This window comes from Echinops telfairi, unplaced genomic scaffold (genome assembly GCF_000313985.2).
Source record: "Echinops telfairi isolate 266 unplaced genomic scaffold, ASM31398v2 ScPeMD7_1;HRSCAF=3_0, whole genome shotgun sequence".
Taxonomy (NCBI): Eukaryota; Metazoa; Chordata; class Mammalia; order Afrosoricida; family Tenrecidae; genus Echinops; species Echinops telfairi.
This window is the reverse complement of record NW_022103896.1, coordinates 79534634-79560030: the sequence shown is the minus strand read 5'-3', so window position 1 is coordinate 79560030 and position 25397 is coordinate 79534634. Positions and strand designations below refer to the sequence as shown.

Here is a 25397-nt window from a genome sequence, read left to right as displayed (position 1 = left end):
GTGGGTACCCTGGTCCGCCATCTTCCCCTACCTTGATGATTTATAGGGCTAAGAACTTAATGAATATATTATTAAGGTTGTTAATTTTATGGTCTTATTGTCATTATAGTTTAAGTTCTATTAAACCAGTGGTTCTCAACCTTCCTAATGCCGTGACGCTTTAATACATTTCCTCATGTTGTGGTGACCCCCTCAACCTTAAAATTATTTTCATTGCTACTTCATAACTGTAATTTTGCAACTGTTATGAATAGGGTGACCTCTGGTTGAGAACCGCTGTATTACACCTTGGCCTTCAACCAAGACGAGTTGATGGTCTAAAATACAGCTTACTAATACCTGATTCACAATAAAAAATTTTGTCCCTTCATAGGAGAAGGATAGTGAAGATAATTCTCTGGAATTTTTGTTATGCATTGTCAATCAATTTTCTGATTTCTTACCATTAGGAAGTGTTAGAACTCCACTGCCATTGGAGGGCACTAGGAAATAACTGCAAGTTCCTTCCAAGCGTTGTGTGCGGCTCCAAAGTAACTTTATGCAAATAGTTGTAAACTGCCCCATAGGTTATGCAAGATGATCTTTTCATGAGATACTTATTTTACACACACCCATTTATTCTATATACACCTGATTTCTGTAAGAACGAAGCATTGACCAGTCAGCCTGCAGTGGCCTATTAATTTACATTTACAGAGCCCCTTCACCTGATTGAGTGACCTATGGGCTGGGAAAGCTGGTTACACAATTGTGTCAGGTTTTTGTTTTGTTATTTAACTTTATTGTGATGAACTATATCTATATTCATAAAGATATATGTAAAACACAATCACGTTGAGCTTTGAGGTACTCTAACAGTTATGTGGAAGTCGTGTGTTTCCACAGAGTGCTTTATTTACACAGCCTTTAGAAACCAGCCCTTGCGTCTCCTGCTGTGGAAGCTCAGTGCCCACAACCAGTGCGCTTTCATATATCGGCATTGTTCCACAGGGCCAAGCTGTTGTCATTCTTCCCTTCTTCACAAATCTCACTGGAGGAAGCCTTGAGGACCTTAAGCATGCTCTGGAAAGATTTGTGGTTTCGAATTTCCCTATGACGTCTGATGAATTTCCCCAGGGAACACTGAGGTATAATAATTATGTGGACTGCATGAAAAAGGTTAGTTCTTAATGGCACCAAATAAAGTGAAAACATTGTTTGTTTTGTTCTGTTTTTGCTACAGTTTGTGGTAAAAAATAAGTAAGTGAAAGATCCGGGATCAGGAAAAAGCAACGTTCAGGATGCAATTTAATTCACATCTGTATAGCCCCTGCATATCTGAACCTTTGAAGTTCATTTCTCCCTCACTTAGAAACATAGTGTGTTGCATTTCAGTGTAGACTGACGTAGCAGCTTAGGATCCAGTTCTCTAACTTCTCGATACAAGTTGTTCAGTGACATTGATCGCATCCTTCATAGTATGTCAACATCCTCTTTTGCCTTCGAATTGCTTTGTTTCCCTGACCCCTTACAGTTTCATCTTGTTTTTTTCTTTTAAGTAACTTTACTATTTGGTCTCATCTAGGTGATTTTGGTGTTTTTAATTTAAAATTTTTTGATGTTGGTGTTTTTTTGGGGCTTTTTGAATCATTGGGTGTTCTTATAGCTTATAACAATCCATACATCCAAGCGCATTTGTACATATGCTACCATCATCATTCTCAAAACCTTTTCTTTCTACTTGAACCCTTGGTATCAGTTCCTCATTTTTTCCCCTCCCTACCTCCCCACTACCCCCTCTTATGAACCCTTAATAAATTATAAATATTTTCTTATCTTACACTGTCTGCTGTTTCCCTTCACCCATGTTTCTGTTGTCCATCACACTGGGTAGGGGGAGTTATATGTTGATCACTGTGATCAGTTCCCCCTTTCTCTCCCCACCTTACCCTTACCCTCATGGTATCGCTTCTCCCATTATTGTTCCTGAGGGATTTATCTGTCCTGGATTCTTTGTGTCGAGAGCTCTTATCTGTACCTGTGTACATGTTCTGGTCTAGCCGGATTTGTACGGTAGAACTGGGGTTATAGTGGGGGCGGGGGGCATATAGGTGGCTTTTAAAGGAGCACATTACTTAAGGGCAGTAGCCATTTGTCATCAAGCTACAAAGTGACTTCAAGTGTTAGCTTCAGTTCAAGGTTTGAAGAGAATCTTAGGCAGTTTTTCTTGGAGAGTGCTTTAGTCTCAAGCCTTCTAGAAGGTCAGTCTTTCTAGTAGATCTGTTTTTGTTTGTTTTATGAATTTGAGATTGTGTTGCACCTTTGTCTCCTGTTCGGTTAGGGACCATCTTTGTGGTCCTGATAGGATGGTCAGTAGGTCTAGGGAGCACCATCTAGTTCTGGTTGTGGGGGAGATGAGGAACTGTTTGTCTTGTAAACTAGTTCACCCTGTCCTGTTTTGTAATTGTGAACTATTTTATGCATTAACATGGATTATGTTATGGGCTTCAAAAATATCATGAAACATGGAAGTAAAAGAGGGTGGGTTTGTCCCACAAACTATTTGAAGCCTTCTTATCCATGTAAATTATGAAGAATAATGCTAAAGAAATTAATAATAAAATATAATATCAATATGGTGTAGTTCCTAAAAGTTAATAAAACAGTGATTGAGACGTATTTAGTGAGTTTAACCTATATTATGTAATTTACAGTTGAAGATTCCTAAAATACTAGTGGCTTAAATAGATAGTGTATTGTTTTGCTTTCTGGTATTATTCTCGATGCTAGCCCGAGACAGCTCCACAGTCAACAGTGCCCGCACCCTTCTCCTTTATCTTTTTGCTCTGTTCTTCTCACCCAACTTTTATAGTATTGTTCTATTTCCAGCCACTTTATTTACTTTCAGGCAATTAGAGGGAGGGAGGGATAGTAGAAAACATATCTCTTTTATGACTCAACTCAGAAGTCACCCATATTTATTTGCTCATACCTCTCTGGTCACACAGGGCTATGAACAAGACTAGAATTGTTGGTTTCATGCTGGTTGACCAGGTAATCTAACTAAAATTCAGATAGTTGACCAGTCGGGTGGTGGTGCGGAGGATAACAAATAGGGGTGTGTGATGGTCTGCCGTACTCACGATGTAGTGAGGACTAAGCTAATGTCTGGATACTCAAATATAACTATGACATTGTTCCCAAGGAGCTTACAGTCGTGCAAGAAATTACAAAGAAACTTAATTAAAACACCATGATCAGGGCTCATCACAGCTCTCTCAGAAGCTATGATATCAAACAGGTCTCAGCAGAGCTTTGAGACTAAACAAAGAAGGCTCTTGGAAGTTAAATATTTAAAAGCAAAAAGAAAAGACGCAGAATGGAAGGTAAAATTGAGGCTATGGTTAGAAGGTGGAACAGACAGATACCATGAAGAGCAGATAGGAGAGTAAGGATATAAATAGAGAAGATCAGTGTAGATTATCTACTGTGCAAGTCTCCAGAATGGAAGGGTCCCTAGTAAGTGCATAGGATAATGGAATTTCAGGATTAAGAGGAGTTCTTGACAAAATTTAAAGGGAAAAGCACCTGTAAAATTTTAAAAATAATTACAACGGAAATCTTTGATGAATACTGTTGCATCAGATATATACATAAAATGATAAAAATTGTAGCATTTGTTAAATTGTCAGTGAACTTCTTTATTTAAAACTGCTAAAAATAAAACACCTAAACCCCAAGTTATTATTTTTTAAAAATCATTTTACTGGGGCTTGTACAATTCTTATCCCAATCCATACATACATCCATTGTGTCAAGCACATTTGTATTTTTCCTTATAATTGTTTTAAAATTCGTTTGTGTTCTGCCAGTTTCTAGATGCATTGGAATTATCGAAAAGTCCTGTATTGTTGCAACTGCTGACAGAAATTCTTTGTCGGGAGCAGCAACACGCTATGGAAGAGTTATTTCAGTCTACTTTCATGAGGATTGCAATTAGGTAAGTCGTCTGGTTTGGTATCCAGGAGCCACGCATTCATTCCTGGGGGGAAGTTCTCTCCTCTGCTCTCAGAACATTGAAGGCAAGTGCACTCAACTCTTACTCTCAGGACTTACTGTTGGTTTTTTTCCACTTCTTATTTAAAAATAAAATGGAAAAAATGTGTGTTATAAAAGTTTTCAAAGCTAAAGAGATAAGAGTGTTTTAAACAAAAATAGTTCATTGTCTTTTAGGTGAAAGTTTACACACATCAAATTCAGATTCCCAGTGAGCCATTTTTATATAAAAGGTTCCATAATATTGTTAGTGTTCACACTGTGTCAGAATTCTCACTATTTTCATCCTGTTAGGTTCTGTCTCCATTGATCCTCTTCTTGCTTTTTCATCCTGGATGTCAGGTAATTGCTGACCATCTGGTTTTATACAGAGGATTGTTTTAGAAAGTACATTACTCACTGGTGTCTTTGTTCTAAGTCAGTCTCTCATTTGACTCAAGTGTCTTTCACAAGCACCTTAGTTTCAAGCTAAAATTAGTGTTTCTTAGGGCAGTAGTCTCAGGGGTTCCTCTTCCCTCTAATGGTGCGTGAAACCTGACCTTTTAAAGGGATTTTAAGTTTGTTCTACATTTTTCTCACATTCTATCTAGGACTTTCTGTTTTATTCCTGGTCAGGACAGTCAGGAATGGTAGCTCGGCGCCATCTCGTTCTGATTTCAGGAGAGAAGGGAGAAGCCCTGGCTTGTGTGGGCCGATAGTCCAGGGGACTCGTTTCTTCTTTGAGTCTTCAGTCTCCTTCACTTTCTTTTGCTCCAGATGAATTGAGATTAATAGCTGTGTCTTAGATGGCTCCTCATAAGTTTTAAACCCTGGGTGCTACTCCCCAAACTAGGATGTAGAGCATTATCTTTATGAACTATGCAGTTATCAGCTGAACCCAGAACCTATACCATTTAACCCACTAAACCAATTCTGTAAGTTGTTTGGGTATGTCTGGGAAGTCTCTGTGCCTCATGTGTTTTATAGGTGAATATGATTAGCTATGCAGCACACAAAATACCTCCATGCATATACCTGTAGATACACCTGTACGTGCAAGTGCATTTACTGATACATGCCATTCTATACACATACTACGTATAGAACCACACATACATTCTTGGTTGTTATTAATATCGTCATAAAATTATATATGTTGTAGCATGTACCAAAATTGTATACCTCCTTTCCTGTGTGCTTCCTGGTGTCCTCATTTACCGTAGTTAAGTAGGACAGACGCCCCTCATCTTTGGTATTGCCTTTCCCATCTCCCGAAATAACAAAGCTCCAATATTTATAAAATGATTTCCTTTCCCACCCAACTCAATGCCTGTAACCATCAAAGAACTTTGCTTTCTACATGCTTACCTATTTTTGATTTTTTTGTTAATAGTTGTGCTTTTGTGATTGATTGATTTCATGAAATATGTTTTTTTGCAATTGATTTTTTTTCACTCAACATAATGTCCTCCAGATCTGTGCTATTTCTTGCACACTCCTCATTATTCTTTATCTGTGCACAGTATTCCATCGTTTGTGTGCATTACAATTTGGTTTCCCACTTATCCGTTGCTGGACCTTAAAGTTGTTTCCATGGTTTTGCTATTGTGAATAATGCAGCCATGAACAAAGGTGTGCATGTCTGTTTATGTCACTGCTTTGATATCTTTTGGGTGTATACCTAGGAGTGGAATTCCTGATCATGCTATTTTTTTCCTAGCTCTCTTATTATAAGTAAGGTAACTAAATCTGCCCTCCTAATTTGTATATTCATAGATAAAATGTTATAGATAGCCAGTCATATGTCTTATTTACCAATTTAAAAAATAATCAGTCAAATAGGTCTTTCTCTTCATAAGAAATGGGAGTGATGGTTCATTATTTTAAAGAGACTAGAATTTTAAAATCATAACTCCTGATTTTCATTACCTAGATATCTAGATATTTAGATATCTTCCTAATATCTAAATTTAGTGTGAAGATTTCTGTGGGTAAGCAAAAAGTTGTAGATTATATATAAAGTATTATATTTCATATTTATGTATCTAATCTTCAAGCCTATTTTGGTAATTGATATTTGCCAGAGTTCACTGTGTCATATAGTAGGCATGCATGACTTATTTGATCCAAGAATGGATATTCATGTGATTTTTCTTTTTCCTTAGGAGTTCATGTATCACACAAGTCACCCTTCTGGACAGTGTGTACGCACTGTTTGGGAGGGATGACCTACTTTCTAATACCACTCGCCAGTCATTTGTAGATCGTTCTCTGCTTACCCTCCTGTGGCACTGTACTCTGAGCGCTTTGAGAGAATTTTTTAGCAAAATTGTGGTGGATGCCATTGATGTTTTGAAGTCCAGGTTTATAAAGGTATCACATATCTATTTTAAATTACCTATTAATAAGAAAGGGCAAATATTCTCGACTAATGTCATTAAATATTGAGTGTGTTATAATCATCTCTGTGCATTTTGGTAACAATATACAAGGGGGTACCAACCACCCCCCACCCCCAATGGATTTTTTTCAAAGCTATGTATTTAAATTTTTTTTTACAAAACAACTGTATCACCTTCAAAGTACTCTCTATTATACTTAATACATTTGTCAAATCTGAGATTCCATTCTTGGAAACATTCTTCAAGCTCGTCTGTTTAAATGGCTGACAGCACCCCCCTTGCTTTCTTCTTCCCCTCTTCTGTGTCATGAAATCGCTGTCCTTTCATGTCCCTTTTTATTCCTGGAAACAAAAACAAGTCACATGGAGTGAGGTCAGGTGAGTAAGGGGTGTGGGGCAAGAGAGGCAGCTGTTTTTTGCCAAAAACTGGCACAGTGCGATGGCTGTGTGAGCAGGTGCATTGCCATGGTGGCAAAACCAGTCACCTGTCTCCCACGAATCAGTCCTTTTTGGTCACAAACTGCTATGCAATCTTTCAAAACCTCTAAATAGGAAGCTTTATTAACAGTCTGACCTGGTAGAATGAACTCCAAATGTACTATGAGTCATCATTTTCAAAGGTTCAGAAAGTTGATGGAAGTCCAAAATGAGGTTTTTCATCAATCAACGTTTCACTCTTTTGAAATGTGAAAATCACTGGTACACCGAGTTTTTCCCATAGCGCTGTCCTTATGTGCTGTGTTCAGCAACACAACAGTTTTGGTAGCATTTTACCTGGGCCGGAAACGAAAGTTTACATCCGCACACTGTTCTCTTAAATCGGCCATCATAAAAAACAAGGTTCAAGCAAAATAGCTTTTACGAAAAAAAATTCACTGTGCCCAGATAGAACCTTCCCAGGTGATGGCTCTGGGTGCACTAACTCAGAGTTGCGAGTTGCTCGATGCTTGCCTAGCCGGAAAAATGTATACTAAGAAAGCTTTGCTCAGCCTAGCCCAATTCCTGGGGATTTTTGGGTACCCCCTCGTCGTATATCTTCTGTCATCTGTATAAACTTCTCGAGGTGGCTTTAAAAAGTGACTATAGTCTTGGTGGCATAAAACTAACTTACTGTCTCACAGCCCTAGAGACCAGAAGTCTGAACTCAAATTTACTCTGCTAAAATAGCAGTGCTGTCAGGGCTACGCTTGTTAGGACCCTCTCCAGGAGAATTCATTCCGTGTGACTCTTGAAGCTTCTGGTCATTGCTAGCATTCCTTACTTGTGGCTGAATCATTCTAGTCTTTGTCCCCACTGACACATTTCCTCCTCCTTTCGCGTCTTTCTAATATTCATCTCTCTCCCTCTTATCAGGTTGTTACATGTGGCTGGATTTAGGGCCCACCTGGATAATCCAGGATAATTTCCATAACTCAAGATCCTTAATCACACTTGGAAAGTCTTTCGTTGCCATATAATGTATCATTCGTAGGCTTCAGGGTTTAAGGACATGGATTTCTTTGCGGGAAACCATATTCAGTTCATCACATAAACCTTTGGGGGAAATATTGAACCCTTCAAGTGGTACATTATTAATATAACATAGACTTCAAAATAGTTGACTTTTTTTTCTTTTCATTATGTTGAATTTTTCACCAACTGCTGGCCTGCAATCCCCATGGTTAGCAGTTCGAAACCACCACCACCTCTGTGGGGAAAAGCCTAGGCTTTCTATTCCTGCAAATAATTACAGTCTCAGAAACCCACAGGGGGTTGCTGTGAGTCAGCATTGACTCTATGGCAGCCAGTTTTTTGTTTTGTTTTTAATTCTCATCTTTTAAGGAAGATCTCCCTAAAAGCTACTGTTTTGATTAGATCTTTTTTGAAGTCATTGTAACAATTCTGTTTTTATTGTATTGCTGAGAGAGCTGATCCCTGATCGCAGAGACATGTAAACACCTTTTGTTGGGAACCCATGCATGTACAACTTGGAACCAGAGTAGCAATGCTTTTTGACTTACCCTCTGGTGCGTTCCCTTAGTCTAGGCTCAGTATTTAGACACTGTGTGTTTTGCTAGTTGCTTAGTTCCCCAACATTGCAGATCAATGCTTCTATCTATCTTTGACCCTGGATAATAGCCTACCTTTGATTCAAGTGATTTTACATGTTTTTATGGTTAAAATTATTTTGTTTGTAAACAGCATTGAATATTAAATGCTTCTTATATATTTTTTCCAAAACCATTTTATTGGGAGTTAATAGAGATATCATGTTGTATACGACCAACAATAATTATTTGTTACCTTTTCTTAGATAAATGAACTTGCTTTTGATACTCAAATCACTAAGAAGTTGGGCTATTTTAAGATACTAGACGTGATGTATTCTCGTCTTCCAAAAGATGATGTTCACTCTAAGGAATCAAAAATCAATCAAGTTTTCCATGGCTCCTGTAATGTGGAAGGAAATGAACTCACAAAGACGCTTATTAAGTAAGACTTTACTTAATTTTCAAATGTATTTACTTTGTTAAATGTTGTTTTAAGCAAGCTTTAAATATATAATTAAGAAATGAATAATGTTGGTTTTCAAGAACTTGGCAATGAACTAGTAAGTTGTATACCTTTGGTTCAAAGAACTAGAAGCCTCACCAAAAAACCTTGACTGAAATTCTTTTAATTAAATGGGCAGGGAGAATATTTTTCTTTTTCTGGTGATAGCTGAAATGATATGTATGACTCATAAAAATCACAGATATTGCAACTGCTTAACACAAACAAGAATCCACAATGCCCATTAATTTTTGTATTGGGAATACCCGCTTGTCTATTTATTCTGACTTCTTAATATCAGAAGATTACATTCTATAGTCAAAGGAACTAGTTGCTAGTTGTGGAGCAAGGTCCCTGAAATTAAAGGGGGGCTTTCTCCGAAGTGGTTTGCCAGAGCCAAGCAGGCTACACCCTGCGGAATCCTGGGGAGAAGATCCTCTCATTCTGCCATTCATTGAGCTGCTTCATCTTTAACAAGTCTGTAGTTGGAACCGTTTGTTAGAACAAGTAATTGAGCCACAGGCAGTATCATAGGTCATTAGCATTTGTGTCCAGTTTAGCCTTTGTTTAAACTAGACCTTTTATTCTAGCTGTTGTAGAGCATGGTGCTCAATGAGTGCTAGCGTCGATCACTTCCACTGAGTAAAGGCAGCCCTGTAACAAAGAGTACGTGTAAAGATAACCTCTGAAAGTACGAAGATGAGTCTAAAAGTGTTGCCACAAAATCATGGAAACCTTTACTATGCAAAACCATCAAAATGCCAAGCTACTGTTTCTTGATATATTCTTCATAAAAGTCTGTACCCCTCCGAAGGTGGTATTTTCATCTTTCTCATCCTCATTCAAAGATTCAAGACTCTGATTGACATCACCTCAACAGCAGTTTCAACATTCATGAAGGACTCAAGGAGTCTTCCTTTGAAATGTTCTTTGAGTGTGGGGAACAAAAAGAAATCTGAAGGGCAAAGATCAGGGCTGTAGGGTAAGATGGGGTGAGGTTTGCCAACAAAATTCTCATAAGACAGCTGAGTTAGTTAATTGTGCCAGCCTGGCCGATAATCACATGTGGGGCTAATTGAAAGGCGGAGGGATAAATGGGTGGTGAAGCCTCACCTTTGTTGTTCTCGGGTCTCTTGCTTTGTGATGGTCGCACCAGGATGCAGCTGCCTTAGCAGCTCCCTGCTTCAGCTTGCAAGATTGACATCCTACAAGACATCCCCAAGGAGAAGCCGCATGGACCTATCCCGACGCAGCTCTGGGTGCTGGAGCAGCCGTGTGGAGACCCCTGCTAGTGCTGAGATGCTTGTTCGTTCACTGACTCAGCTTTCCTCCTGCAGTCGGCATCATTGCCTCTGTTTTGTGAGGTGGAGGACTTTGTGGACTGGTGTTGTTAATGGGTTAATGTTGGACTTGTGGGCTTGGGCAGCATTGGGTTGGGATGTTTACGTGATGCACCTTTTCTTTACATAAACCTCTCTCTTATCCATGAGTTGCTGTGCATTTGTTTCTCCAGAGTACCCAGACTAATACAACAGCCTAGAAAAGCCAGCTGGTGCAATGCATGATAGAAAAAAGCTTTTTGTTGTTGTAACTTTCCAGTCTTTTTTCACCAGTGCAGGGTTTTGTTTAGTTTTGCAGGGACAGTCTTTATTATTACTATTATATATTGTAGTGGACATTCAGTTCCCAGAATTGGTTCATTATGTATATAACCTTTATAATTTTTAATTTGAATGAGGTGGGGGTACCTTCAGATAATCAGTTTTATATTCAACAACCTAAGCTATTTATCACCCCTCCCCCAGTAGCTTGCCCTACCACCCTTGATGTTTCTTCTCCAGCTTGTAGAGTACTGTCTCCTCCTTCATCAAGCTGACAGCTGTCTACCCTCTAGCATATCGATGCACTTTCCCCCACCCCCTGTAAACATCAAAGTTTGTTGTTGTTGTTATGAAAACCCTTATCTTGGTTTTTCCTTTATAGCACTGAGTTCGTTCAGTACTTGTACTTTTGTGACGGACTTTACTCAATGTAATGCTCTTCTGTATCCATCCGTGCCTGAGGGGTTTCATTCCTGGTGCTTTAGCAGTGCACGTTGTTCCATTATGGATATGTTCCACAGTTTGTCCCTGCTTCACTGCCAAGCATGTAGGTTGTTCCTGTCTTTCTGCTGTTGTGGACAGTGCTGGGATGCAGATGGGATGCACCTGTCTGTTCATGCTTTGGCTCTTATTTCTTTAGGCCACGTACCCAGCAGAGGGGTTGTTGGGTCGTATTGTATTTCTGTTCCCAGTTGTTTGAGGGAGCGTCATATTGCTTTCCACTGCACTTGCACATTTTTAAAGCCCACCTCTGCAGTGTAGGAGGGCTTCACTTTCTCAGCACCCTCTCTAGCATTTGTTAGTTTCTGTTTTTTGAAACTTTTCTATTTATGCTGGTATGAGATAGTATCTGATCATTGTTTTGATGTGCACCTCTCAGATCAGTAGTGATCGTGAGCATTTTTTTCTTCACATGTTTCTTGGCCTCCCGGATGTCTTCTTTAGTGAACTGTCTGCTCACATCCTCTGCCAATTTTTTAATTGGATAATTTGTCTTTTTCTTATTGAAATGTTACCATTCACTACAGATTTTCTAGATTAGTTCCATGCCCAATGTGTCTTGTCAAAATGTTTTGCCCAGTTTGCAGGTTCTTTTTATCTGTTTATGATGTCTATTGATGTACACAAGTCTTGTTTTCGCAATGTCTCAGTTATCTATTTTGTCGTGTGTGTGTGTGTGTGTGTGTGTGTGTGTGTGTGTGTGTTTTGCTTTGTTTGGTAGTGTGCTTATGCCCTGTGGGAGGGCCCTAAAGCTTGTCCCTAGTTTCGCACTGATGAACATTAAAGTTCTCGGATTCACATTTAGGTCCTTGGGCCATCCTGTGTTGATTTTTCTATATGGGGTGAGGTTTAGGCCTTGTTTCTTTCTTGTGTAAATGAAAATCTAGTTTTGCCTGCACCATTTGCTGAAGAAACTCTCTCTTCTCCATTTAATATTTCAACTCTTGGTAAAAGATTAGCTTGTACTATTTTTCTTTTAATATTATTTTCCATTTCCACCATTTTTATGCATAAATTTCAAACATTAATTATGTTCCCTGTAATGTGTATTATGGATTGCAGCTCAGTGTAAAGAAAGCCAAAATCTTCACAACCAAACCCATATGTAACATCATGATAAACAGAGAAAAGATTGAAATGGTCAGGGATTTCTTCTTGTTTAGATTCACAATCAATGGTCATGGATGCGGCAGTCAAGAAATCAAGCAATGTATTGTATTGGGGTAACCTGCTGCCCAAGACCTCTTTAAAATATTGAAGAACAAGAATGTCACTTTGAGTGCTAAGCTGTGCCTGACCCGAGCCATGGCATTTTCACTTGCCTTATATATGCGTGTGAAAGTTAGACATTGAGCTCTCTGCTCCTCCTCGTGTGTTCCTGTGCAGTCCCAGCTGCATCCCGGAGACACGATGGTGAAGGTCGGAGTGAACGGATTCGGCCACATTGGGTGCCTGGTCACCAGGGCTGCTTTCAATTCTGGCAAAGTGGATATTGTTGCTATAATGACCCCTTAATTGATCTGCACTACATGGTCTACATGTTCCAGCATGATTCCACCCACGGCAAGTTCAATGGCACTGTCAAAGCTGAGAATGGGAAGCTTAACGTCAATGGGAAGGCCATCTCCGTCTTCCAGGAGCGAGATCCCGCCAACATCAAGTGGGCTGAGGCCGGTGCTGAGTATGTCGTAGAGTCCACTGGTGTCTTCACCACCGTAGAGAAGGCTGGGGCTCACTTGAAGGGCGGTACCAAAAGGGTGATCATCTCTGCCCCTCTGCCGATGCCTCCATGTGTGATGGGTGTGAACCACGAGAAGTGTGACAACTCCCTCAAGATTGTCAGCAATGCCTCCTGCACCACCAACTGCTTAGCCCCCCTGGCCAAGGTCATCCAGGACAATTTTGGCATTGTGGAAGGACTCATGACCATAGTCCATGCCATCACTGCCACCCAGAAGACTGTGGATGGCTCCTCTGGGAAACTCTGGCATGATGGCCATGGGGCTGCTCAGAACATCATCCCCGCATCTACTGGCGCTGCCAAGGCTGTGGGCAAGGTTATCCCGGAGCTGAATGGGAAACTGACTGGCATGGCCTTCCGTGTCCCCACCCCCAATGTGTCCCTCGTGGATCTCACCTGCCATCTGGAGAAAGCTGCCAAGTACGATGACATCAAGAAGGTGGTGAAGCAGGCAGCCGATGGTCCCCTAAAGGGCATCCTGGGCTACACTGAGGACCAGGTTGTCTCCTGTGACTTCAACAGTGACCCCCACTCTTCCACCTTTGATGCTGGGGCTGGCATTGCCCTCAACGATCACTTTACCAAGCGCATTTCCTGATATGACAATGAATTTGGCTACAGCAGCACTGGTGGACCTCATGGTCCACATAGCCTCCAAGGAGTAAGAGCCCCCCTGGGCCACCAGCCCCAGCAACAGCGCTAGAGGAAGAGAGGTCCTCAGTTGCTGGGGAGTCTTTGCCCCTAATTCAATCCCCCAACACACTGAGAATATTCCATCCAGACCCCCAGAAAGAAGGGGAGGGGCTTAGAGAACCCGACCTTGTCATGTACCATCAATAAAGTACACTGTATCCAGAAAAAAAAAGAAAAAAAGTTGGACATTGAATAAGGAAGACTGTAGAGGAATGGATGCGCGTGAATTATCCTGCTGGCAACGAATACTGAAAGTATTATGGACTGCCAGAAGAACAAACAAATCTGTCTTAGAAGAAGTACAGGCAGACTACTCCTTAGAGGTGTGGATGGCAAGTCTCTGTCTCATGCATTTTGGACACGTATTCTGGGGAGTTCAGTCACTGGAGAAGGACATCATGCTTGGTCAAGTAGAAGGGCAGTGAAGAAGCAGACCCTTGGGTAGGTGAATTGACAGGGATTCCAACAGTGGACTCCAACATGACAGCGGTTGTTAGGATGACATAGGACGGACTGGGCAGCGTTTCATTCTGCTGCACACAGGGTCACTGTGAGTTGGGACTGATTTGAAGGCACCTAGCAGCAGCAGCAGAAACAGCCACCACCACTCTCTTGTGTCCAAAATTTTCATCACCTTTAACAGAAACTCACAGTCACTTAAATAGTACTGTATTGTGCACCCGTGTCCTCGCCTCCCCGCACTCCGCTCACACTCGCTAACAAACTTTAGTTTTCATACATTTGTCAATTTTAGATAGTTCATATGAGGGATCTTTAAAAAGTTCTTGGAAAAATGAAAGTGAAAGCTAATGAAAAATTTCCATAAACTTTTTGAACCCCCTCATACACTAGTTGCCCTTTTGTGCCAGATTTCTTTCATTCACATGTTTTCAAGATTTATTCGTGTTGTATACATCCTGTATCAAAATTTCATTTCTCATTGTGACTGAGTGATACTCCATTGTGTCCACACATAGCATGTTTGTTTATTCATTCATGGGTTTATGGCTCGTGGCTTGTTTCCACCATGTGACTGTGAGGAATACAGTTGAAATTCTTGTTTTTTCTTATTTACAAATCACTCATATGGTTTATCATTGGACACAGATAATTTTATCCTATACTCATTTTATACCAAAAATGTTTGTTTTGCTCTTTTGCATATCATTTTTCACTCTGAAGCGGTTGATATGATTTACGGTTACAAGAAACTAAGTGTATTTTTTTCTGACTACAGTTTGACATTGAAAGAGTTAAATATTTAACAGACATCCAATAAAACACAAAGTAGTCAATTATATTTCCTCTAAAATTATCTCTTTAATGATATTTTCTTCGCAATAAGTATTGAACAGTGACATTGTTGACATGTCTCATTTGACATATCTTAACAAATTTATCATCATTCTTTACCTCAAATTCGTAGGTTTCCTTCTCAGTTGCTCCATCTTTTTGTATAATTATGAGGCCCCAAACTCATAGTTTATCCTTCCCTCATCTCCATCTCTCCAGACTTTGTTTATAGTCCATCGGTCCCTTGATCTGGACGATGCCATTTCCTCTGCATTCCCGGGTTGCCGTTACCGTGTTACAGCCCATCCATGTGCACAACCTCCCGGAAGCCCCTATGCTCTCTGGTGAATGACACTAGTAGCCTGTAACCAAGCTTTCCTCCCCACTCCGTGGCTTCCTGCCTCACTCCATCTGCACTCTTGTCAGAATCATAAAATACCTGTGATGCAGACTGGACTGTCTCATCTCAGTACTGACCACCCTTTTAGGACACCTCATCTTCTAGAGCATGGATGACAACTTGCTCTATAAAGGGCCAGGCAGGTAATAGTCTTGGTTATCTTCTAGTTCAAGTTTTCAAAATGTTTTGTGCAGTGGGCTGTGGAGTAATGACCCCTGTCATACAGGAAGGCTCCTCTAGGAATCACGCCTGTGGTTTTCCTTATTGCGTGCTATGGTACGCTGCACACTGCCCCCGTCAGCACCCAAGCCCTGGCCGGAGTGCCGCAGTACCGCACTGTGATTGCATTGTGCCTCTCTCTGCTTGTAATATCCTAATACCAGGCTTGCTTTCGCTGACTTGTGATTTAAGATTCAGCTCCAATATTTTCTCCTGAAATCTTCTTTTTCTTGGCTCCTTAGACCAGGCCGCTGTGTGTCTATCTTGTGTCCGTATCTCTATCTGTGCACTCCCCCTCTGTGTGGTAAGGCCTGTGATCAATCAGTGCATTTGCAACCAGAGGCTGTGTGGACTCACCGGTGCCCATTATTCTGTGTGCAGCACAGGCCTGATGACTCTCAGGGAATGTGAACTGAATGAGAGTCTCTGACTGGGGTGCCAGGTTTGAGCAGCCGGCTCCACATTTTATTAATTAATTTTTATCCTGAATCTACTCTGCAGATTGTGCTATGATGCCTTTACAGAGAACATGGCAGGGGAGAATCAGTTGCTGGAGAGGAGAAGACTTTATCATTGTGCCGCCTACAATTGTGCCATGTCTGTTATCCGCTGTGTCTTCAGTGAATTAAAATTCTACCAAGGTTTTCTGTTCAGCGAGAAACCAGAAAAGGTGGGCTTCTCCTGAATAGGCCACTAGTGCTATCACTGGGATTTGAGAAGTTCTGTTACACCAGCTGACCTTCTGTTATAGTATATGCTGTACAGTATATCAGTAATCAGCAAGTCAGTTCTGAGTCACAGTGACTTGAGAGAGCAGAGGCGAGCAGAAAGCCCCTAATGCTTTGTAGCCTGGGAGCAGTCACCAGGGCTTCTCTCTTACAGAGTGGCTGGTATCGAGCCACTGGTCTTTAGGTTAGCAGCATTTGCTTCTATACATGCACCTAAAATAGTATTTATTATTATGTAAGTATATACAATTTAAGACTGCAGTGCTTCTCTGTGAATTACCAAGTAGTAGTAATTCTATAGTAACATCAGTAATAAGGATAGCCTATCATTCAGATAATTTCCTTATTCTTTGATTTACAGAACTTGCTTATTTTTGAAAATCTGATAGATGTGAATTGCTGCTATACATTTCCTGTAGAAATTGAGGTAAGTAAAAATCTTTAGTGTTGCACCTTAAGTAAGATAACTGATTAAGTCATTATAGAAACAAAAGCATAAACTCTACATGCAGTACATCGAGCAGATGCCAACTCATAACAACCCTAAGGACAGGCCAAATCTGCCCCTATGAGTTGCTGAAAATGCAACTCGTTAGAGTAGAAAGACCCAGCTGTCTTCCATGGAGCGGCTGATGGGTTTGGATTGATGACCTTCAGTTAGCAGCCCAACATGGAACCACTACACCGCCAGGGCTCCATAAGTCACAGTGGTGCAGTGGTTCTCAACCTGCCTAGTGTCGCGACCCCTCCATACAGTTCCTCATGCTGTGGTGACCCCCAACCATAACATTATTTTCATTGCTACTTCATAACTGTAATTTTGCTGTTATAAATCGCACTGTAAATATCTGATATGCAGGATGTATTTTCATGGTTACAAATAGAACATAATTAAAGCATAGTGATTAAAAACAAAAACAGTATGTAATTATATATTTTGAAATATTTATTTCTAATGACAAATAAATGAAATTTTGTCTTGAAGCATGGTGTAGCCTGGGTAACAGTCTTCACACTGGGTACTCGTATGTGGGCATATCTGCATGTGGGCGGACCTGCCTGAAGATGGATAGAGGAGTCACAGGTGTCTCAGTTCCTAAGACCATCAGGAATATGTGTTTTCCATTGGTCTTAGGCGACCCCTATAAAAGGGCCGTTCAACCCCCAAAAGGGGTTGCGACACAGGTTGAGAACCACTGCTATAGAGGGAGGTGTCTATTATGATGAACATGTTAAATTAGTAATATTTAAGTCTGTTTTAAACTACAAAACTCGACAGTTTCGGATACACATAGAACCTCCACCCTGAGGGACGGACAACAGAGAAGTGGGTGAAGGGAGACGTTGGACAGCGTAAGATATGACAAAATAATAATTTATAAATTATCAAGGGTTCATGAGTGAGGGGGGAGCAGAGAGGGAGGGAAAAAATGAGGAGCTGATGCCAAGGGCTTAAGTGGAGAGCAAATGTTTTGAGAAGGACAAGGGCAATGAATGTACAAAGGTGCTTTATATAATTGATGGATGTATGGATTGTGATGAGTTGTATGAACCCCCGATAAAATGATTAAAAAAAAACAAACAAAAACTTGACAGTTTCATTAGTTGCCCCTGAAGTTAACTTTATCAGACAGCTACAACCAAATTTGTTCGAACTTGATGTTTTCCACTACTTAGTTTCAGAAGAAAATAAATATCAACAAAAAGAACAACAACAAAACAAACAAACGTACTGTTTGCTGTCAGGTCAATTCTGACTCATAGCAACCTTATGACAGAGTAGAATTGCCCCATGGGGTTTCTAATACTATAGATCTTTAAAGGAACAGAAAATCTCTTCTTTCTCTTGAAGAACAACCAGTGGTTTCCAATGACAGACTTTGAGATTGGCCACCAGGATGCCTAACCAAAGGAGCCATTAGGGCATGTTCTACAAGCTGGTTCTGATTAAATTCTCTTCAGGAAGGAAGCTGGGCCCTTTTCTAGTACAGAACCCCGGGCCTGTGGCCCTGGCGGTAGCTCTGCAGTAACAGAGTGTCCTGAGCAGAATGAATGGGAGGGTAGAGGAGTGGCTCAGGCAGGCCCTGACAAATGTGATGTGCCAGCCTCTGAGGTTGGTGAAGGCATGGTCTGTTGGATATAGGAGGAAGCTTGCCTATGGCTTGACCAAGCTGGGGCCCCAAAGTGGGACCTGTCTCTCCTCTCCTTACATCGACTCACGGGTACTGCCTCAGACCACACTTTAGTGGCCCATGAGTTCAAGCAAGTGAGTGCTTCTGCCTTTCGCTTGAAATCAGAGTAGAGTTTTTTGTCCCCTACCTCCCAAACATATTTAAAATAACTAGAAAAAGAAGCCAAACAAAAAATATAACAACACTGATCAGTGGGTAGGGAAATGTCCTGTGAGGACCACTCAACCTGCCCTTTTCTGTGGATATTTCTGAAAGCTTTCAAATTTGATAAAAGTCTTGTTTAGGAATTATTCTCCTTTTGCCAGATTGTTACCTAAACTGAATGAAAACGTGACTATGATATTAAGATGCTAAAATCTTTTAAATTGTGTGTCTGTTTTATCTAATAGGTCCCTATGGAAAGGAAGAAGAAGTACATTGAAATTAGGAAAGAGGCCAGACAAGCAGCAAGTGGGGATGCAGGTACAGCATTTAGAATTGATGGGAAGGGTTCCAACAGTTGGTATTTTTTCTGTAAAAGGACAACATGTTAAATAAAACATTGAGCTTGGGCTCGGATGAGATTTCATTTCTAAGTGGCAAATGGAATTATATCTTTCAAGAAGCATAATTAGCTGAAAACTGCACAAGAATATCTCAAATGGGAAAAAGAAGATGGGCAGAAGGGCTTGGATGTGTTACGCTATTAAAAACCTGCAAGCCATTCTTGAGAAAGATTACTTTGCATAAGGGTTGCATTTATATAGTGTTTAGATACACTCAGAAATTGAGGTTAAAATAGAAGTCTTGTTAAAAGTTTTTACCTCCCTAAGCACAAAGCTGCTACACCCTTCTTACCTACTAACTGCTTCTCTGGTCTTTTTTTTTTTTAATTCTCCAACTTGTTCATTCCTCCTGGCCCATCGGCCCTGGCTCCAGAGCTTTTGTGCTCTGTCTAGAATAATCTAGGTCCCAGATATTAGCAAGACTCATGGCACTTATTTAATGTCAGACTCCCAGACCACCCTATATTCCTTGTTTCAATATTTTTCCTAATTTTTCTCTTGACTTTTAACACTATTTCTTAATTAGAGAATAAAATTTGGACCAGGTTTCTTGAAACCCCTTATATCTCTTGGATTGGCTATTTCCAGTAGTATTTCACATGTATGTTAGAATTTAGAGGCATCGTATTACTGTATATACAATCAGAATTTCAGATACAGAGAAACTTTGTTAATCATGTAAAATTCAAAACTTGGGTTCAGTTTAGCTTAATGTCCTTAGCCTTGACAGTAGAGAATGACTGTTTACTGATGACAAAAACAATGAGAGGTCTTCTCCCGCTTTCCATTATACTTTGTTGGTCTGAATATCGGGTGAATCATAGAATTGATGTTAAATGTATTCATTCGTTTAAATGCCTTTGAACCTGTAGATGTATACTGTTCATGTCTGAATAAACTGATTTTCTTTTTCCTTCTATTTCAGATGGTCCTCATTATATATCTTCCTTGTCATATTTGGCAACTAGTAGCCTGAGTGAGGAAATGAGCCAATTTGATTTCTCAACTGGAGTTCAGAGTTATTCTTACAGTTCTCAAGACCCCAAATCTACCACTGGTCATTTTCGGAGATGGGTGATTATATATCACAAATTAAAAGAATGTTCCACATTGCTGAAGTTTGTTTAAAAGAGAGAGAGTTACAGCCTTGCTACATTAACCTCATAGAATAGTGTATATTGGGAGATTAGGCCAAGATCTAAGGATCAACAGTTCCCGTAGACATAGAAACTCGATTTTATCAGAATAGGAAGGAAGTATCTCTCAAAGGGGAAGATTCTCATTAGCCAGCCTTCTTGCAATTAATTTTTTGAGTATAAGGCATCTTTGAGTTGTTTTCAATTTCAAGGGAAAAGCTCTTAATTTTTCTCCATTAAATATAATGGTGGTTGCTGGCTCTTCATTTATGTTCTATGTCTTATTGAGAAACTCCCTTCCATTGCAGTCTTCTTGATAGTTTTCATCAAGAAAGACTGAATTTATCAAATGCCTTTTCTGTATTCATTGTACATGAGTATGTGGTTCTTTTCCTCTGTTATGTTTATGTGGTGTATTGCATTGATTGATTTTTGTACTACTGGAGTAAATCCTGCTTGGTTACTCTCTGTCTAATTCTTTTAATGTGCTTGTGGATTCTGGTCACTGTATTTTGCTGACATTTTATTAGTTTATAGTCATAAGAGATATACGGTGGCTTCAATAAGTTCATGGGGAAATTCCATTATTTTGTATTCCATTGATTGTGGTTGTCTTTTCTTGTGGTGCGTTTGTATTTCTTTGGAATCAGGGTGTTGTTTGCTTCATAATGAATTTGTGCAGGTTTCTTCCCTCTCTGTCTTTTGGAATAGTTTAAATAAGACTGATGCCAATTTGTCTCTGTGTGTTTGGTAGAGTTCCCCAGTGTTGGGAGTTTCTTCATTATTGAATCAAGCACTTCTCATGTTATGGGTCTATTCCAATAGTATGTCTTCTTTTCTTTCTTCCAGCACATTTAAAGAGTTTTCTGTCTATAGGACTTTTACCGTTCTGGTTAAATTAATTCTTAGATGTTTAGATGCTGTTGTCAATGGTAATATTTCTTTAATTTCCTTTTGCTCTTCCATATTGCTGTTTAGAAAGTCTATGGAATTTTGTGAATTGACCTTGTACTTTGCCACTTAGATGAATTCATCAATTTTTTTTCTAATACTGCTCTACTGGAATTTTTGGAGTATTCTATACATAGAATGATGTCAACTATGACATTCTATTTCTTGATTTGGATAATGATGATCATTATTTCTTAGCCTAGTTTCTCTAACTAGAGCTTCTAGAGTAATGCTGAATAACAGTGGCAAAAATGGGCATCCGTGTCTTTTTTTCTGGTTTTAATGGGAATATTTTTAGTCTGTTTTCCATTGAATATGTTAATAGCTGTAGGTTTTACCTTAGATGTCCTGTATTATATTGTGGAATTTCCTTTATGTTCTTACATTGTTGAACATTTTTATTTTCAAAGGGTATTATTCCTGAATCCTCTGAAATGCCTCTGTCATTCTTTGGGATCTTCTTTGAGGGTAATCTCCTCCCTACTCTGTCTTGGCCGTGGAATCGGTCATTTCTCTAACAAGCTCTGTTCCTTTGGGTGGTATGATGCTGCCAGATCTAGAAGACAGAGACAAGAAATACATACACGCTTACATACACATGTGTATACATGCAGGGAGAAAAATGGGGCTTTCTGCTTTTATAAACCTAACTGTTTAAGAGCCTCTTTTCCATGTACACTAACATGTAAGCTGTATACTTTACCTCTTTGCATTCTCCTCTCATGGTAGGATCATCAGGAGCCAGTGGACCGAGGGGAGTTCATGGAGCTGGAGATGGATGAGCTGAACCAGCATGAATGCATGGCCCCCCTGACAGCCCTGGTCAAGCACATGCAGAGAAGCCAGATCACTGTGAGGGTGGAGGAGGTACTGTCCCTGCAAGGTCATCTTACCTTCCTTTCTGCTTTCCTATTAAAAGACGCTTGTGATCTTGAAGATAGCCACATTCTTTATAAAATAAGCATAGTTTTGTTTTACACTCAGCTTAATTTGCTGTTTTTGTTTCATAAATTCCAATTAGGAAGACATTTTTAATTCCAATTTTTAAGGTAAGTTTTCATGTTTTGTTTCAGGGTTCAGTGCCCAGCACTCTTCCTGCTTGGATGAAGTTTCTTCATGACAAACTAGCAAATCCATCAGTACCATTAAATATCCGCCTCTTCTTAGCCAAACTGGTTATAAATGCAGAAGAAGTGAGTAATTCATTATTTTTGAAAAGTCTTTGAAATTATGTGTATTTTGAAAACAATAAGTAAAGGAAGATGTACAGGGGATTGAGCCTGGAATCCCTGCTCTTGTGTATCAGGCAGCCTGCTGCATTTATTTACATGTGCATATTTCTCATGTAAATTTAACTTCTCCTGAGTTAGAAATGATGTTTTATAAAGATATGTGTTGGGGACAGATGATACCAGCTTTCTTTGTTTACAATAGCAGAAAAATTGGTGAAAATATCTGTGAATGCTCATGGAACATTAAATGACTCTTTTATATAGTTTCTGCATCAACTTGATATGCACTCCACTGGTGGGAGACAGGGCCAGTTTTCGAGAGCATTCTTGAGTTAATTGTGATATGAATGGGATGTGCTATCCCCAATGTGAGCGGGTCCATTGAGCCCTTGAGATAGGCAGGCCTTGTCATGTGGTCTCCTATCACAAGTCAGGACTGTAGGAAGGATTGTCCCAAAGTAGTAGGGAGTTCCTCACATGTGTTGGCTCTTTCTAGGGAGCACTGAAGACAAAATTGAGCCTGGAGATGAATTTAGCCTGTAGATGTATTTCATGTAGATTTCAGAGGTCTCAGATATATGAAATCTATAGAAAAATGGCTTCTGTAATATAGAGAGAAATTAAGGTGTATTAACTACATGTGCTGCCTTTCATTTTATATCTTCATTTTTGTATGCCTTATGCATTCCTCTAAAATAACAGAATTTTCTAGAAGTGATCATTACTCAGATGGAACAGAAAGGGTCGATACAGAATACTTCTATTTGATTTCCACAAGCATTATTAGAAAGGATTTGAGCAAAGAATAGATCAAGAGCAAATCTATTTTCATTCAATTGTGGTTTCAGGGGCCTATGAAGAAATAATGCAATAGATAATTCAATCTTACTAAACCTGGTAGTTGTTGAAATAAATGTTTGTTTTAAATCTACATAAGTCATGATATAAAAGTTTAGCTGATGGAGGATGTATTTCTGAATTCATGTTTTGGGACTTCAAGACAATTCTTTGATATCTGACTTTTAAATTCTGTTGTAGGTCTTTCGACCTTATGCAAAGCACTGGCTAAGCCCCTTGCTGCAGTTGGTTGTTTCTGAAAACAATGGAGGAGAAGGAATTCACTACATGGTGGTTGAGATAGTGGTCACTGTTCTGTCCTGGACGGGTATAGCCACTCCTGTAGTAAGAATTGATATATTCATATATGTAGATCGATGAATCCAAACCATTGCTTTTCTCACCTTTGGGTTGTACGACCTTGTTAAGACGGAATAGTTCAATCTTTATGTTTTATATCTGAATGGCACTTACAGAGTAATCAGTTTGATGCTTTTGGTATCAGAAAGTATTTGCTTTCATTCTAAAATAGTCTTTATAATCTGACACTGCAGGAAGATGAAATTAATTATCAGTTACGTGTAAGCTTTGCCTCTAAGTAGTTTGTGTCGTGGTTTCCGTGGTTGACATCCTGAGTAAATGATTGTGACGCAGCATCTTTATTATCACACTGCTGTCGTGCGCCTGTACTGATGACTCCTCCTGCTTTGGTTTTGTTTTGTTAATTTTTTATAATTATTCTCACTTTTTTCAAAAAAACTAAGCTGTTAGATATTTTTGGTCTGTTTGTTTTGGTGTTTACTTGTTGTTTTTGCTTGCTGGGATCATGGGAACTGGACGACCGCTTTGTTAAATGATGTGCAAAACCAGATGGTTGTCGCTGCCATGACCGTGAACAGGTTCTTGCAGAGCTTCCAGGCTAAGACAGATGAGGAACAACGTCCTGGTGATCTGCTTTTGAAAAATCAGCCAACAAAATCCTAGAAGTCACCCCAGCCTGATTGCTATTCCATTACCGAGATGGGCCGGGCTGGGCAGTCTTTCCATTATGCAGGGGCTTGCCGTGAATCATGAGCCTAAATTAGTCATAGCTAACAGCAACAACAATAATAGACCCTGAATGTGAAGCATGGTAGAACTGCTTCTGTGACTGAAGGCCACGAGTATTGGCCATGTGTTTTGCCAGCCCATTTCCTTCCAGAGGATGACCGTTGAGAGGGGAGTTGGCTAAAGAAGAGATTGCCCAATGAGTGATTTAGCTGTGGTATGTCGCAAGCACGTGGTGTTCACCCACCCTGGTGGTGTGGGAACATTTGCCCATTCACTTCAAACCACTAGAAATAATCATGTGTACTGAAGTTTTCATATCGGGCATCCCTGGGCAACAATTCCAACTGAAACAATATGCTCAGAGAGAGTTTGTTTGTTCCTGTGTCGACCGCATTTAATCATAGTCAACCAAATTTCTAGTTCTCTCTTACAATGTAATAAAATCATTTGTAGGGTGTTTAATAACTTGAAAAGATTGAGAGCTTAGATTAATTTTAGGAACCACTTGGAAAAAAATTGATGGAGATGTTTGATTTCTTTTTTAAATAGACTTTAATGAACTTAAGAATGTTATTTCCAATTAGAAGGCAAAATATTAATATAGAATTTGTTATCTTTCTCAGGGGGTCCCTAAAGATGAAGTGTTAGCAAATCGATTGCTTCATTTTCTCATGAAACACGTCTTCCATCACAAAAGAGCTGTGTTTAGACACAACCTTGAAATTATAAAAACCCTTGTTGAATGCTGGAAGGACTGCTTATCTATCCCTTACAGGTATGCATTTACTAGTTTACAGAACGTTGCTTAGAGATTTAGGTTGAAATGGAACATTTGATAATATTATAATGAAAGTTAATTATATGAAGTGTGGATATGCATGTAACTTGAAATAGGATCCATATATAGGGTTACTAATAAAGCCCCAACTTTCCAAGTCTGACACTGATAGCTTGCGTGGGCAGGTGGCAGCCATGGCTCTGCCGTCACCACCCCCCCCCGTCTACCCGGTAACTGCACTGTGCTGGTTGTGGTCCTGTCACTGCCTCCGCAGGGGGTGGGGCTGCGGTCCTTTTAAATTCCTTTTAGCATAGCCTGAAACAAGCTCACACTTTCTAGAGGTTTTACTATTGACAAAGGGAGCCTGTGGTCAAATTATTTGTATATAAGAAATATAGGACTGTCTGTGATACAAAATGAAAACAATGTGGATGAACCAAGGGGCAATTATCCAAGAGAGTGATTTTTAAAAAAAATCATTTTATAGGGGGCTCGTGTAACTCTTATCACAATCCATCCATCCTTCTATTGTGTCAAGCACATTTGTACATTT

The 25397-nt window shown here is 39.8% G+C and overlaps 1 protein-coding gene and 1 pseudogene across 1 annotated transcript in view; both read left to right on the top strand.

Moving 5' to 3' along the window:
* Positions 1-25397, top strand: part of PRKDC (protein kinase, DNA-activated, catalytic subunit) — a 217273-nt gene that overhangs the window by 80320 nt on the left and 111556 nt on the right. Inside the window, exons 38-49 of the mRNA XM_045291676.1 lie at positions 991-1158; positions 3852-3979; positions 6180-6387; positions 8709-8887; positions 15897-16065; positions 16485-16550; positions 18705-18777; positions 19786-19934; positions 21677-21814; positions 22021-22140; positions 23218-23361; positions 24690-24841. Coding sequence (XP_045147611.1) covers positions 991-1158; positions 3852-3979; positions 6180-6387; positions 8709-8887; positions 15897-16065; positions 16485-16550; positions 18705-18777; positions 19786-19934; positions 21677-21814; positions 22021-22140; positions 23218-23361; positions 24690-24841 — 1694 coding nt within the window. The remainder of the gene's footprint in view (positions 1-990; positions 1159-3851; positions 3980-6179; positions 6388-8708; positions 8888-15896; positions 16066-16484; positions 16551-18704; positions 18778-19785; positions 19935-21676; positions 21815-22020; positions 22141-23217; positions 23362-24689; positions 24842-25397) is intronic.
* LOC115868134 lies at positions 12460-13388 on the top strand (annotated as a pseudogene).